The following is a 17,489-nucleotide window of genomic DNA, read 5'->3' on the forward strand; positions in this document are numbered from 1 at the left end:
ACTTGTTTGCCTCTTACCTGTATTATTGTTATTAATCACAAGATACGCTTATATGCATCAGGATTTCTTTCTTCCAACTAGAATTTTTCTCTACAGAGTTGGAAATTTCACCAGAATGAGTTGGTAATTCCACTGTTAAATAATATGTAATAGTAAAGTTATGTAATATGGAGTCTGCATACCTTTGGGTGTTTGGCAAAGTATGTCAAATATAATGATAACAATATAATAATTCAGTTTGCATGAACTTGGGTTGCCCATCTGAAGAACAAATATGAGCTTAGGGTCACTATAAAAAGACCAAGCCGTGGGGAGAGTTCAAATGCTAAAACAAGTTCTCCAAGCTCTTCGGAAAGTAGTAAAGGCCAAACCCAAGAGGGATTTTTAAAGAGTGACCACAAGTCAGAGCAGTAGCCTTGACCCCAAGCCAAACCCACAGGTGTGTTCTACTCATTGTACTACGAATAACTTCTCTTCACTTTACACACCCATTTGTGTAAAAATGTAGGTGAAAATTTGGGCTCAGAAGTGACACAGTAAGTTACGTTTCAAGGATATATTTAAAGTTGGGGGGGGGGGGTGTGCGCCTGGGTGGCTCAGTGGTTTAAAGCTTTTGCCGTCAGCTCAGGTCATGATCCCAGGGTCCTGGGATCCAGCCGCATCAGGCTCTCTGCTCAGCAGGGAGCCTGCTTCCCTTCCTCTCTCTCTGCCTAATTGTGATCTCTGTTAAATAAATAAAATCTTTAAAAAAAAAAAGAAATTGGGGAAAACACTTCTATGTGGGAGAGTTATATGTACATGCAAGATTTCTTTCTCCAGGGCGCCTGGGTGGCTCAGTGGGTTAAGCCGCTGCCTTTGGCTCAGGTCGTGATCTCAGGGTCCTGGGATCAAGTCCCGCATCGGGCTCTCTTTTGGCGGGGAGCCTGCTTCCCTTTCTCTCTCTGCCTGCCTCTCTGCCTACTTGTGATCTCTGTCTGTCAAATAAATAAAATCTTTAAAAAAAAAAAATTTCTTTCTCCATATTCTGTTTTTAGAAACCTACAAAGTTTAACTTATACTGCTCTTTGAAAAGAAATGGATTCCTCATTCTTTTTTTTTTTAAAGATTTTTTCTTTATTTATCTGACAGAGATCACAAGTAGGCAGAGAGGCAGGCAGAGAGAGAGGAGGAAGCAGGCTCCTTGCAGAGCAGAGAGCCCGATGTGGGGCTCGATCCCAGGACCCTGGGATCATGACCTGAGCCGAAGGCAGAGGCTTAACCCACTGAGCCACCCAGGTGCCCTTGGATTCCTCATTCTTAAAAAAAAAAAAAAAGCTGGGACGCCTGGGTGGCTCAGTTGGTTAAGCAGCTGCCTTCAGCTCAGGTCATAATCCCAGCGTCCTCGGATCGAGTCCCACATTGGGCTCCTTGTTTGGCAGGGAGCCTGCTTCTCCCTCTGCCTCTACCTGCCACTCTGTCTGCCTGTGCTCACTCTCGCTCCTCTCTCTCTGACAAATAAATAAATAAAATCTTAAAAAAAAAAAAAAGCTGCAAACAGCCACTTTTATGATAAATATTTGGATTATAAAAAAATGAGGTATAATGAAAACTTTTAAAAAAGGGAAAGAATTAAGGTTGATTCTCAGACTGGCCAGTACCTTCCACACCATATTCTCAATGTAATCTATATTAAGGTCATATTGTTAAAATGTTATGCATCATACATGTTAAACAAATATTTAAAAGAAGACTATAACTATAATAGAAGCCTGTTATAATCCTATTAAACTTCACAAAAGGAGACATATCAGTTGAAATATATTAAGTTTGAATTGTATTTGAAAAGAAAGTTTGTAATTAAGTAGGTATTTCAAAGCTTTCTCCTGACATTTAATTTTAAGTAGATATTTCAAAGCTTTCTACTGTCATTTTCATCTTGCTGGAAATGGCATTAACAACTAAAACAATAATAAAAAAGCTCCTCTAATCAAAAACTCTTTGATTTTGTAAAATAAACTAATTATGGTTTAACTAAGACAACAACTGTTTCTTTATATTCCTCATGAAAAAAACAAACCTAGTTTATTATATTTTACTCTGAAGGTTTCAAAATCAGAACTGTTCAATGGAGGATGATCACAACAAGGGGACAGAGCAGCAAACTGAAATTAAATTAATCTAGAAAGGATAATTTGCTAAAAGGATTTTTATTTGCAATCAAATTACTTTTCTAATGACTCATTTAAATAAAGTGTGATATCGTGATTTATAAGAAATATACATTTGGTCTTCAACCCTTTTTTCTGAAACTAGCTCCTAAAACACTTGCAACTTCCTAAGTATTGAAAGCAACAGAGTTTTATGTTAAGGAGGTGACTTTTGAAAGCATCTATGGATGGGAGGTGATTGAAAATGGAGCCAAGAACTGACTAAGGAGTTGAAACTTTCATCCCCACCACCCCTGACCTCGGAGGGAGGGGAGAATGGTTGGAGGTTGAATCAGTTGCCAATGGCCAATGGTTTAATCCATCATAACTGTATAATGAAGCTTGCATAAAAGCCCAAAAGGACAGGGTTCTGAGAGCTTCTGGGTTGGTGAACACATGGAGATGCTGGGAAAGTGGTGTACCAAGAGAAGGCATGGAAGCTGTGTGCCCCAGCCACACACCTTGCCCTAGACATTTCTTCCATCCAGCTGTACTGAGTTATATCCTTTCACAATAAACTGGTGATTTAGTAAGTAAAATTCTCTGAGTTCTCTGACTTGCTCTAGCAAATTAATTGAACCTGAGGAGGAGGCTGGGGAACCTCTGATTTATAGCTGGTCAGTCAAAGGTACAGGTAGCGGGGCACCTGGGTGGCCCAGTGGGTTGAGCCTCTGCCTTTGGCTCAGGTCATGATCTCAGGGTCCTGGGATCAAGTCCCGCATCGGGCTCTCTTTTGGCGGGGAGCCTGCTTCCCCACCCCCCCGCCCCGCCTGCCTCTCTGCCTACTTGTGATCTCTCTCTGTGTCAAATAAATAAATAAAATCTTCAAAAAAAAAAGTACAGGTAGCAACCTGGGCTTGACTGATACCTCATAGTTGGCAGACAAGGGCGGGGGTCTTGTAGGACTGAAACCTAGACCTGTGGGATCTGATGCTGTCTCCATGGAGACAGTATCAGAACTGAGTTGAACTCTTAGACACCCTGCTTGGTGCTGTGTGGGTACCACCCAACCCTTGTACGTACACTAGAATTGGTGCAAGAACCAAAAGACAAGGGAACTTGCCTTTACCTAATTATACAAATCTAAATTTCTAATATCATTAGTATGGCAAAACATATTAATGATATTAAAACTTACAATAATGTAAATTATAACACAACAAAACAAAGTCTTCCACTTTGGTTCAAATGCACAGCATTTCAAGAATGTCTCTGCCAAAATAACTGTCTTTAAAAAACTGAATAGTTTTGGCATTATCGAGGTACATAACAAGAAACCTGAAACACACTGGTATAACTGTAATTTCTAATGAGTTTTTGTGAAAATCACTGAAGTTATAGAAGCATACTGACTGGGCTGGACAAAAATCAAAGGCTCACAGAACTACTGAAATAAAAATTCTCTTTAAATAATAATAAAACAATCAATATGAACACTCAGGTTTTAAAAGAGGATAGTTAAAATGCACTCAATAAAACGTCAAAGAGACATGTATCGATTTATGATGGGGATCCAAAAGCTTGCATCTAAAATAGGATAAAAACTTTAGGTGAGCTCAGGCAATGATGAAAGAACTACCAAGAATGTGCAAGTGTTCAGTCACATTCTTATCTGTGAAGTCAGCTTTATTAATAACTTCAATTGTATAATAATTTTAATTATTTTATAGATTTAAGCAAAGGATGTGAGTTTAATACCTACATTCTAGTGAGCAAACAAGCTTTCTGTAATTTATAAATTTCAATTAAAGATTGGGTAATGAAAAAAATGTTAAAGTTAAAACAACTTAGTTTTCAGTACACTAATGAATTTTTACTTTGTAATACAATATAGCTGTCACATACAATGGCTCTGATAGGCTTAAGTCAAATTTCAATGGGCAAGGAAGGCCAAAGAAGGGTTTATACAATATTCAATATGCAATCGTATCTATTCAGTATACAATAACAAAATAAAAAAAGTACTAACCTAGAAACACAGAAAAAGAATTTATTGTTTTTAAATTCCAGAAATTAAAAATAACAGAGTAGCATGTAATGCATAACAAGCTGGCCCTATAATTTCTAAGCTACAGTCCAATAGAAACATTAAAGAACAAGAAACAGTCTACATGTTTTCCTACCAGGTAAAGACACCTGAGAAAGTTACCCATAAAGAAAGAGACTTTAAAACTCTTAACTACAAATAACCTTTTACCGTTACATTATGAAGATATGCTCTGTGCCTGACAAGACACTAAGCCTTTTCCCACAGAGCTTCTGTTACCGCTCAGCTGCAGGCTGTGATCTATCAGTGATACAATATTCCACATCAATACCAAGCTCATTTGACCAAAGCAGCACAGCAATGTTTTAAAACCATCTGTTTATATTCAATAGTATGTAAAAATCACAGTACACAAATTTGGATATGTTTAACTTGTCCATAAATAAGAGCATATTATCTTAGCGTAAGCTTTAGAAAGAGGTCTGAGCAGTCAGGCCAATAATGGGGTAAACAGACTCTACATTTTGACTAAAGTAATTATAAAATTGCAATTGTTACCATCACCAAGAAGTAACAAATAAATACAAATTTTAAAAAATTTAAGTAGTTCCTCTGGCAGCAAAATTACATCTACCATAGTAACATTTCCAAGCAAAAAAAATCAATTCGGAGCTTGAATGTATTTTGTGCTTTTTTTTCTATAAAAATGCAGTGTTACTCTCAGACATTTCTAAATAACTAGATTTATAAATGAGCAGTGAATTTCTTTTCATCACAGTTTATTTTTAGTTCATGGTGTGCAGATTATAGAACTAAACTATAAGCTTTTTACCAGTACTTTAACTGTATGAATCGTGGTCTTTTTATTTTAAACAGTGATTTATTGTCATTCTTAAGGTAAACAACAAAAACAAATTCTAAAATTTTAACTTCAAATTAAGTCTTTCAAATTTCAGATGACAGAGCCAATAACTGGTAACAGCTTCTTCAATTTCATATTAATAGTCTAATTAAAAACTTACTAAGGATTACCTGGCAATAGATTTGAAAGTATCGGGTTTCTGTTGAAGGCAAACAAACAAAAAAACATGCAAAATACCTGCCAAAACACATGATCTTCTTTCTGATTTTATATCTAAACTCGTAAAATGTTTATAAATACATGATCATTCTACACAATACAGAGCTGCTAGAGCATTGCTAAAGGAGATTACAGTTTTTGGTCTTACGGAATAAGACTAAGATGGAAAGGGGGATGAAAACAGTGAAATCTGGGGGTGCAGTACACTCTTCCTACGCACAAGCACGCGGCTGCTCGTCCGGTCAGGTCAGTGGTTATCATTCAGTACATGATTCTCCCGGCAACTAAGAAATCAGAACACAGCTATTTCCTTGTCCTAGAGTTAGCAATTCTTTTAAAAGCTCTATCCAGAAAGGACTGTTGGGTTGTTTTGTTTTGTTTTGTTGTAAAAGGGAACTAAGAATAAATAGGGAAAAAATTTCCATCCCCAAATTCATATACACAGGCTCAGTGAGCTGTGAGCTACAGTCAGACTGACCGGTGAAACAAAACTGTTAGTACCATGAGACAGGTGCTACCCTAGACAGTTCAAAACATGATCCACTAAAACAAATACATGTTTATATGCCTCAAACAACTAGAAAGCTTGTCATTACTGTTTAATTAGCTCCTAGGATAATAGAGTTCTAGGATGTTGTACCTTCACGGTATACCTGAATCATTACTAGCAACAGAATGCCAACTTCAAAACTGCTATGAAAGTAAAATCATCATCAGAAAAATTCAGCCTTATTGTAAATGAGGGAGAACTTAGTGCTAAATACTAATACCAAATGTATGAAGGCAGAATTTTTGTTTGTGGAAGACAGAATGAGGAGTTAAATGTACCCAATCAAGACCAACTGGAATACAGAACAGAGAATCAAAAATGTTTCAGAAAAAAAAAATAATAATAAGAGGAAGAAGAAGGAAAATGGAGGTGATCCAGGCAGCAAAAGAATAATGGATAGAATGAAAATATAAGAAAATGAGGCACATGCATATGGCTCTCTTTTTTCTGACTTCTGTGTTCCTAATACTTCACAATGTAAGTGGCATATAGGTCACACCAGCAGGCAAGGATGAGCTTTCTGATGGATAGTGATGAAGGATTTGGGGCTAATGAATTTGTTTTCTTGATTTTGTTTTTGCTTTTAATCATACCTGAAAGCCTTGAATCCTTGCTAAATATTCCAGTTGTTTTGAAGGTTGTACTGGAGAACAAGGGGGAGTAGGAGAACTTCCTTTTAAACCTATGGCTTCAGCTGTAGGAGATGTTCCATTCATTAGGAGTTCCCTGGCAATTGTAGCTGAACTATTCGATGTGGGAGATATACTGAAGAAAGAGCTTGAGGGTTGGTTCATATCTTTGGGTGACAAATAGCCTAGAGTAGTGCCAGAGATTACTTTGTGGCGGCTGGCTTCCATCTCTTGATAAACATCAGGAGACAAATGAAGAATTCCTTTTGGAGCTATAAATAAAATTAAGGAACATTGTTATTACATTTAAATAATTAAAACAGAAACATGTTATAGCATTATTCACATAATGATTTTACTTGGTTTCATAACAAAGCGGTAAGAAACTGTCAATTAAGCATCTTCCTCATAGGTGCCAAGGCATTTGCTGCCTCAATTTAGAGGTGAATAACATGTCAGAAGTTTAAAAAGATTGAGAATGTGCTGGGTCTTCAACCTGCAATTTAGTATTTATCATCTCCAAAAGAGACATGAAACCCCTCATATATGCAGCAATTGAGAAACAGTAAGTCAAATGAAGGCTGAATCAGTCCAAGTCATCTGAGGTACAAACTCATACCCGATGGCCTACAGGTGTTCCTCCCCTCACAAAGGTATCCCACAGACAATTCTAACTCATGAACACTTCAAAAAGTGACAGAGTATCTTCTTCCCAAAACTGGCATTGTCTCCTATCTTGATAATCTCATTATGATGCCACCGTCTATCTGCTCAGGTGCCCAACCTATACAGCATTTTGACTCATCCATAGATAAGCAGTTACCATAGCCACTCCAGAATTTGTCCAGTCATAATCAAGTATGCAAGCTCAAGCCAGACCACAGGCAGGTTCTGATATCAAGAGGAGGGAGCTGAGAGATACGTTATCAGTCGGTGGGGTTGTAAACATATAAAAGAAGCCCCTTCCTTTGACTATCATTTGTCTCAGAGATGTTTCAAACCACATTTCACACTGAATGTTCTAATGTCTTTGGATCAGATATTAGCATCTCTCAAATCTTGTTATCTTTAAAAATTATTGAGAAATCACCACTTTTGGAGAATGTGCTCTGACAGACACAACTTAATTCCCATGCTCTTGCCTCTCTCTCTCTCTCCCACCATTAACCTTCTGATTCAAGCCTTCACTGTTTCTCACCTGGACTACTGTTAACAATCACTACAAGATTTCGCTGTTGTGGCGCCTGGATGGCTGTTAGTTAAGCTCAGGTCGTGATCTCAGTGTCCTGGGATGGAGTTCTGGGTTGGGCTCCCTACTCAGTGGGAAGTCTACTACTTCCTCTACCCCTCCCTCTGCTTGTGCTCCCTCGAACATGCTCTCTCTCTCTCTCTCTCAAATGAATAAAATCTTTTTTAAAAAGTTTCACTACTGCTAGTCTCCCTGGTGTACATTTCCCCAAATGTCTATAACACAGCCCCAAATAAAAGTGTCCCATGATAAATAAATCTAGGAAATAATGCAAATGATCTCACATACACACAGCCCTACCTTTTGGAGGATGAAAAACGCACATTAGTGGCATAGTAAAGACTGAGAAGTTTAGAACAAAAATCTATTCAACCTGGCTTAACCCAGGACTTCACAAATTTATTTTTTATCCAATTTTTTAAATTTTAATTTAATTCTAGTATATTTAACTTACAGTGTTATATTAGTTTCAGGTGTATCATATACCGATTCAACAATTCTATAACCTAGTGTTTTACATAACATTAATAACAACTCTTAAAAACTTTGAAAAATGCTAAGGCTAGCCATTTTCTTACTTCAATGTCTTTTCTGGCTTCCCATCACTGAACTATTAAGTCCAAACTCCTTGGGATGACATACAAAGCCCTTAATCATCTGGTTCCTCCTTACATATCTATTCTCTTCTAAATTCTTCATGAAGATCCCATGTTCCCAGTCATGCAGATATAGTCACACTTTTCCAACATTCCAAGCTGTTTGATCCCATCACATCTTATTTCTATTGTTCAATTACAAACACACGCACACACACACACATGGTTAAGCTCCTATTGGTAGGTTCCAGGCACTGTGCTAACCAACGCTGTCCTGACCTCCAGTCAGGTTGAGTCTGTTGGGAGAGGAAAACGAAAAGGGATCATGTAAAGTGGTAGGTGCCTCAGTGAAGATGGATCCAGAGAGCAGTGGGCATGGGAAAGGAGAAGCACTAGGAGCCCAGGAAAGGCTTCCCGGACATGACACTGACAGCAGATTTCAGGAGATAAGGAGAATAAAGCCAAGGAGGAAGAGAACTGAAGGCAGAGAGACAAAGGCAGGGACCAGCGGAGTGCGTGTGCCAGAAAACCTTCAGCGGTTCCTTACCGCTAGGGCCTGAAGAGACAGGTGAGAACTGCAAAAGGTTAAGGTGGAGGGAGGCAGGGGCCAAGGTCCAGGGACTTTATCCTGATAGCATCAAAACATAAAACATTTCTTATTTTTTAAAAATAATTTATACAGCTCAAATTAATAATTTTATTTTACGGATTTTATGGATTGGCTTTATTATTATGCCTTTGTGTTAGTTTCATAACTGGGAAGAAATTTCAATAAAATTTTTTAAAAGAAAACATGCACTGGATACAGACAAATCTTCCTCTCATCAGAGGAAATGACTATTAACATTATGCTTTAAATATATGCTTTTAATCTTTTTTTTGTATGAACTTTTTTGGTGTTGAGTTGAAGAAATATGTTAAAACATAGGCCTATCCTATGATCCTGTTGTTTATAAAACAATATACTTCTACTACTACTATTAAGGCATAATATTTCATTACATGAATTGTTTCCTTAAACAAGTCCATATTGTTGGACATCTAACTTGTTTCCAAATTTTTGTAATTATAAACAACATAGTGATGAACATTTTTGGTTTTAAATCCTCGTTTATAGGAAAATTTATTTCCTTAAGTTACAAGCAGAATTGCTATTCAAACAATATGCATTTTAAGTTTTGACATTAACAATCTGCTCCAAATTGGTATAACTCTAAAAAAGCTGTAAGAATTTCACACTCCCATATTAATATATGAAAGTACCTATTTTTTCCTATTTGGGGGATGAATATTATTATTATTTAAAAAAACTTTGCCTCTGCTTTGTGTGTAGATAAGTGGGAAGATTTTTAAATGATACCCTCTGTACCAAAACAATAAAAAAAGGTACATTCAGTCCTACACCCTGACCTCTGGGGAGGTGAGAGGAGCTACAGATCCCCAATGATTTAATCAATCTTGCCTACATAATGGAACCTCCATATAAAACCCTTAAATGATGAAGCTTGGAAGGCGCCTGAGTTCTGAATATATTCATGTGCTGAGAGGGTGGTGTACCCCTATACCAACTGCTGTGCTCCAGACCCTTCTGGACCTCACCCCATGTACCTAATCATCTGGCTGTTCGTTTTATATCCTTTATTTTAAAAAAACAGTGATAGTAAATAAAATATCTTGCTGAATTCTGTGAGCCATTCTAGCAAATGATCAAACTTGAGGGGGTTGTGGGAACTCCTTAAATTGAGAGCCAGTCAGTAGGTGAGAAGTACAGGGGGCAGCATGGGACTTATGACTGGCATCTGACATGGGGGCAGTCCTGTGAGGCTGAGCCCTTCATCTGTGGGGCTCTACGTTAATTCTGAGTTGTGTCAGAATTGAGTTAAACTATAAGACACCCAACAGGTATCTGGAAAATTGGAGAATTGGTTGGTATGAGGGAAAAAAAATCCTCACATATTTGATGTCAGAAGTGCTGTGAATAAAAACAGTTCATATGTCAAAATTGATCAAACTGTACACATTATGTGTAGCTTATTATACTTCAATTATACCTCAATAAAGTTGTAAGAATATTTGCCAATTTGATAAGTGAAATGTCTTACTGGTTTTTGTTATTTCACAAGCCGCATAAATACCACAGATAATTCTTACTTAAATAATAATTTAAATGTTATGACTCTAATTTCTACACTCAATTTAAGAAATCAAGAAACTAACAGCATTACTTCAGTATTGTTATTCTACAGCAGTAATGGGCTTGCCAATAACAATATTATAAAGCAACAAAAATGCTCTCTCAACACTCCAGAGAGGCATTACATCACAGTGTAAGAACTCATGCAGAGTTCAGGCTCCCTTATTCTACAGTAAAGCCCGAGTTGACTTTTCTTCATAAATAAAGAAGATTCCTTTCCAGAGAGCTCAACTATTATAATAGTTGTTGAAAGACTGTAAAGACACATGCGGATTTCTGCGGTCAACTACTGAATGATTTTTAACTTGAATATTAGTAACAGAGTGTATGGATTGGTTACAATTCATTTATGTTCTTCCTGTTGTAAATATAAGTAGCTTTTCAGTAGGGTGAGGGCCTGAAAGTAGAATCAAAGAGAAATTTAGGCTATACATATTTAAGAACTTTAACTTATTTTGCCAATTAGGCCTCCTGAAAACTATACCAATTTATGCTTCTATTAGCAGTATGGAATTAAACCTGTTTTTCTCATTCATCTGTTGACATAGCTTTTAGTTATTCTAAATAATTATTGACACTACCACATTTCATTGTTATATTGATTTACATTTATTTAATTACTGTGCAGGATAAACTTCTTCTCGTGAAGAAGGCCTGTGCCTTCTTTTCTGTTAGTCTGGACCTCAGTTTTGCTCCGGGACTTCAAACATATTTCCCTTGCTCAAGCCTATTACATCCTACTATATTCATGCTCTTTCTGAGATGTCCCTAACCCATTCTCCCCTCATCTCTGTCTGACTTTGTCTTTAATACTCCTACGCTGGTACTAATGGTCTGTAACCACTGTACATAGCTACACTGCAGATACAACCCTGGCATTATGCTAGCACTTTAAATGAAATTATCTCATTTGATACTCCACAACAACCACAAGAAAAGGGCATTTTTATTTCTCTATATTAGAAATGAAAAAACCTGAAGCATGGCGCTTAGCCAAGGTCCTATGGATAAGACAAAGCAATGCTAGGCTAGGACTCTGAGGCATCTGTCTCTAGAGCCTGGATACCTAAATATAACATTCGATGACCTCCTGAAAGAACAACTGAGGAGTTAAGTGCAGGGCCCAGCCAGCTCCAAACAGGTACATTTAATCCAGGAATTAAACTCCACGCCTGGGGTTTGCCTGGGGTTGACACTAGGCTGATCCATGTCACTGTGGTTGCCCCTCAACATTCCAGAGACAACGTCACCAAAATTTCCCTAAAATATGGATGTTTGAATAGGATTTTAAAAGCCCAACCTTGCCAACAACTGTGACATCTGACAAAATGAGGAATGCTGGGCCATCGTGCCCATTTTACATGTTTCTCCCATTAGGCCTGTGCTTCTTTCTAGTGTGTACGTGAACCTTCCGGTTCACGCAGAACCTCCTGGAGCATCTTCATGGAGCTCCAGTCCTTACTGGGAGAGTTGCAGAGGACATTTTGAATCAAGCTCTCTTTAAAGATTTTATCATATGTGCAGATAAGCAAACTGGGGAGAACCTTGCCTTTCAACATTCAATAACGTCCTGACTCTCTGAGAGAGGCCGAAGAACGTGTTAATGAGTAGTGAGTACTATCAGGGTAGCAGAACAATAGGGCAAGCCAATGTAGTAAGATCGACAATGTTATCACACTGGTGCAAATGGTTAATCTGTGAGGAAGCACTTCTCTGCAATCCCATGAAATGAGTACATAGCTATTTCTTATTAAAATCAGTTAGTCACTTTTTATATCAAAGCTTTGAATTTTTTGAAATTTTGTCACAAAACTTGGACTAAATTTTTTAAATAAATATTCAAATATCCAATAATCCTCAGGTCTTCTTTTGCCACAGTGAGTTTTGCATAACAAAAAATTATAATTCACATAGGGCTAAAAATTTCTTTTAAGTGAGATAAGGAGCAGAATGCTGGGGTGGCAGATTCCTCTGACTGAAATTTAGCACACGTTGGGTAGATAGACTCTACTTCTACTTCGATAACATCATGGACAATTCACCAAATTTTAATAAGAAAGTCAATTATCCGTGTATATTTTGCAAGCTGATGCCTCAGATTTTTATTCCTTCTTTGGCCAGAAAGAATATTTTGCTGGGGTGCTTGGGTAGCACAGTTGGTTAAGTGTCTGACTCCTGGTTTCAGCTCAGGTCCTGACCTCGAGGTTGTTGAGATCAAGCCCCATGTCAGCATCCACATTCAGCACGGAGTCTGCTTAAATAAATAAATCCTGAGCATGTAGTGTACAGCATGGTGACTATAGTTAACAATACTGTATTGCATATTTGAAAGTTGTTAAGAGACTAGATCTTAAAAGTTCTCATCATAAGAAAAAAAATGTGTAACTGTGTGGTGATGGATGTTAACTAGACTTCCTAAAACAAAATCAAATCAAATCAAACTAGAGGAAAAAAAAAAAAAAGACGCCATCTCCCTTTGCTCCTTACCCCACCCCTTTATAGTCCCCTTCTCTAAAATAAATAAACAAATAAATCTTAAAAAAAAGAAAAGAATACTTTTGTTTAGGGTTATCTATCCTGCTCTTGATTATCATCAATTATTTTAAAACACCCCTCAATTTTTTGAACTGGTTATCTGAAAAGTTACTTGGCTGCTACTGGCAAAATTGATTCCCAGTGAGTTTTGTTTTTTAAAATCTCTCGTCCAAAGTTTTAAATGGCGGCCAGGTACTAATATGTTATGTGGCTGATCTTCCTGTTGATAAAGGTGAAGTCCACCTTGCTAGCATTTGCTGCTCACTAAATTTCCCTTGTGTGTCTTGATGGTGGTAATAACATCTTTTGTCATCATTCTAATCTGCTCAATAAACCTTATCTTTAAAGTTTCAGAAACAAATTGTAATTTTAGAAAAATCTTAAAAACTGGGAAATGGACTACAGTTTCACAACAGGAAATCTGAGAAAAGCATGAGCAATAACATGATTTATCTATTTTACAATGATTTTTAAAAATCATCTCCACGAAAATTCATGAAATCCAAGTGGGGTCTATTGTATTATACCAGTATCAATTTCCTAGTTTTGTAAATGTACTGTAATTATGTAAAATGTCACCACTGGGAGAAGCTGAGTGATGGGTACACGCAAACCCTCTGTACCACTTTTATAGCTTTAAAAAGTTGTAAAAACCCAACTATAAGAAAGCGCTGTTATATTGCTCTGGGCCTCTCGCTCTGTACAGAGACCCTAGAACAAGATCCTATTGAGACATCAAGGTAGGAAGGACAGTGGCACTAGCACTAGATATGGCCCTCAGAGCAAGCGGGGCTGGCATTGGTGGGGCAGAGCAAGCGGGGCTGGCAAGCTTGAGGGCTGCAGCTTTGACCACTGCCCCTGCCTAATGCAGTCTCTGGTTTCCAGGCTCTGGGCTCGAGGCTAGTGTTCTTCCTATCCCAGGGAAGTTCAGGGCCATTTATCAGATGAGCACATATGCAGCCCAAGAAGGAACCACCAGACCACCATGGTCACCTTCCCAGAGATGGAATTAGTCAATCCATCCTCTGCATGTTCTTTAGCTACTAAGCTGATTGGACCTTAGAAATTTCCACTTCCAGCAAACTATAAGAGACTCTTAACTCTAGGAAACAAACTGAGGGTTGCTGGAGGGTTAGGTAAATGGGTGACAGACATTAAGGAGGGCTACTTGATAATAATGAGCAACTGATGAATCACTAAACTCTACCCCTAAAACTAATAATATAGTATATGTTAACTAAAGTGAATTTAAATAAAAAATTTTTAAAAAGAGAAATCTCCATTTCCTGCTACCGTATTGTTGAGATACAATGGAACAGAGTGTTATTTTTAGGGGACCATACCTCTCCTTTTCCACACAGCTCAGTATCCACCTGTCTTCAAGCTGAGGCTCAAGGGTCCCTAGTTCTGCCTAATTTTTAAGTCAAATATAAACTATTCAAAAGGAAACAAAAACCAATTAATGCAAAATTTGGAAGAAATTCTTCTGAAAATCAAACTAAAAAAAGGAAAATGTTGGATAAAAGCAATACAATGGAAAAAATCAAACAAATGTAAATTATTTATCAGAGTTTTTAATTTTAATTTTTTTTAAAATTTGTTTGAGAGAGAGAGGGAGACCAATAAGGGAGAGTGAGAGGGAGAAGCAGATTCCCCCCTGAGCAGAGAGCTGGACATGGGGCTCCATCCCAGGACCCTGAGATAACGTGAGCCAAAGGCAAACACTTAAAAGACTGAGCCACACAGGTGCCCCAGAATTTCTTTTTTAAGATGAGTTTCAGAATCAGCTTGGAAGGAAAGTTCTCTTAACTAGCCAACATTTGATCACATCTCACATTACAGATAACACTAAAGCTATTCTGATTAAAGAAACAGCTACACTGATGGGACATCTGGGTGGCTCAGTCCGTTAAGCAACTGACTTTGGCTCAGGTCATGATCCCACGGTCCTGAGACTGAGTCCCAAATTGGGCTCCTTGCTCAGCAGGGAGCCTGCTTCTCCTTCTGCCTCTCCCCCTGCTCATGGTCTCTCTCGCTCACTTGCTCTCTCTCTCTCTCTCACTTTTTCTCAAATAAATAAATAAATAAAATCTCAAAAAAAAAAAAAAGCTACACTGAAAAAGATGTCATTACTGAACTAATGAATAAAATAACATACTTTAATGTGCTCAAAAAGCATAAATTAAATCAGTGGTGAAAACTAACCTTGTTCTTGCCCTTAGAGTTAGACAGCACTAATTTTGTTAATTTGTGCATTTTATTGGTCATTTTTTCTTTTTTCTTTGTTTTTTTTGGGAGGGCAGGGGCTACATTTAACATGATGTATGTGAACTTATTAATTTTGTGAATGCATATTTATTAAATTACTGGCAGAATTTGTTGGCAAGATATGAAAGTCTTCTGGTGAACATAGTACCAAGAGGGAAAAGTGCTTAGTGCAGCCCTAATCCACAAAAGGTGGAATCCTAGGGGAGAGTCCTGACAGAAAGCCATGAAACAGAACCCTGCAAACCTCAGGGGGATTGTGCCTTCATTATTTCAGTAGTATAATGCAGTGGAGGGAAACAACAAAATGGTAAATGATAAGCTTCCTTTAAAAACCTAAAAACAATAATAGCAAAAAAAAAGTGCTTTTGAATTTTTAAAAAAACAAATTTCAAATAAATTGGGAAATGCCTTTGGAAAGCTTGTTCCACTGCACTAATGTACACTATCTTAGCCAAGGAAAGGGGCTAGTCAAGAGTTTTCAAACCCAAGAGCTGAACTGTTATTTTTTCTTGAAAAAAGAAGAAAATTTTAAAATATATAATGACAAAGGATAAGGACCTGACTATGATAAATAAATCTACAATTCACCTTAAAAATAAAGATGGTCTCAGTTGGCTTATGTAGAAGCTGCTCAAGGCTCAACATTTTCAGTAAGATAGAACTGTGAATATTTCTACTGAGTAAGACAAAACTGTTAGGGTAAAAAAGAAGTTTGAGAGCAACTTGTGAAGATAATGAGCCACGTTCAATTATGTGTCATTTAAATAGGGTTAAAATGTTGCTTATAAAATAAAGATCATTAGTCATCTTTCTTCACACACACACAAAATCCATTAGTGACTACTTCCCTAAAACTGCAAAAAAAAGCCCCCACCAAACCCCATCCCCCCAACAATGGATTATATCCCTCCATATGATACAAATGACCAATCTCTCAGCAGGAAGAAACACATACTTAAACAGTTGTCTATTGCAAAAACCCCCTACATTGCATCCCATTGTTCCCCTACTAGCACCCCAAGCATCTGTTCCAGATAGCTCATAAAACAATAATTATAGCTAAAACTCACACAGTCTTTACTGGAAAGCAGGCTTTGCATGTATTACCTCAGTAATCCTCACAATGACCCTCTGTCACAGGAATTATGATTATCTCCATTTTTACGGTCGAAGGCCTCAAGGCACAGCAAGGTCATGGTGACCTCTCAAAGTTACAGCTGGTAAGTGGCAAGCCTTGGGACTGAAACTAGGCATCTGGCTTTGGGGTCAGCATGTATAACTACCATTCAATCAGTAAAACAAGCAAACAAATATAAAACCCAGAGCTATTATTCTTTGCATCTGTAAGTTCAAGTTCTGTGCAAATGAGTCCTGAAATAGTCTAACACCAGAACAGAGAAAAGAAACTGTCAAGATAAACTTAATATGAGGTGTCTCCTGTTTTTCATTTCAAACTTATTCTCTAGGCTCAATGAACCAGAGTCTCACTCAAGTAGCATAATAATAGAAAAGACAGACACAGGAGCCAGGCAGAAATTACTTAAAAAAAAAAAAATAAAATAAAATTCCTCTTGTGAAACTACCCTTTGGGAAGATATTGAAAAATAATGTGCTCAGCCAGCATCATAATTTTGTTGTGAGAAAGTAACTTCAAGTATTAGGTTAACATAATAGAAAAAGCACAGCTTTAGGATGAAAGAAGGAACTGCAGAGAATGAGGACATTAATCATCAACTAGGAGTGAAAGGATTATTTCCACTGTGGTATCTATGAAGATCATGTGCAGCCAGAATTCACAGCCTATCCATCAATAATAAAGAGTCCCCCACCTTGGGTATCACTATAAGTAAAAGGGGTAAACTGGGCTTGCACCTGCAACTAACAATAACAAGGTGGCACCCCTCATTCACAGGCCAAGTGGCACCCCCCACACACCACTAGAAACAGGTTTATAAAAGAGTCATAGTCTCACAGTATCATATGAAAATGTCCAAGTTTCAATCAAAACTTGCAAATTATATCAAGAACCATGAATATCTCAAATTGAAAAGAAAAAAATCCAAAGATGCAAATATTGAGAGGACAGAGATTTTAGAATAATCTAACAAATTTTAGCAAGTATAAACATGCTTGAAACAACTATAAAACAGAAAGGTTTAGCAAATAGAAAGTCTCAGAAAAGAAATGGAAGATAAAAAGGAGAACCAAATGACA

At 37.4% G+C, this 17,489-nt stretch overlaps 1 protein-coding gene across 13 annotated transcripts in view; it reads right to left on the bottom strand.

The window, feature by feature from the left end:
* STAU2 (staufen double-stranded RNA binding protein 2) overlaps window positions 1-17,489 on the bottom strand; it is a 327,264-nt gene that overhangs the window by 125,835 nt on the left and 183,940 nt on the right. For 12 of the 13 annotated variants that reach the window (XM_032316746.1, XM_032316751.1, XM_032316745.1 and 9 more), the window contains one exon: window positions 6,398-6,705. In XM_032316746.1, coding sequence (XP_032172637.1) covers window positions 6,398-6,705 — 308 coding nt within the window. Of the gene's footprint in view, window positions 1-3,791; window positions 5,539-6,397; window positions 6,706-17,489 lie in introns of those variants that run through there. The other variant, XM_032316754.1, reaches the window with a different exon arrangement.

Source organism: Mustela erminea, chromosome 16 (assembly GCF_009829155.1).
Source record: "Mustela erminea isolate mMusErm1 chromosome 16, mMusErm1.Pri, whole genome shotgun sequence".
Lineage (NCBI taxonomy): Eukaryota > Metazoa > Chordata > Mammalia > Carnivora > Mustelidae > Mustela > Mustela erminea.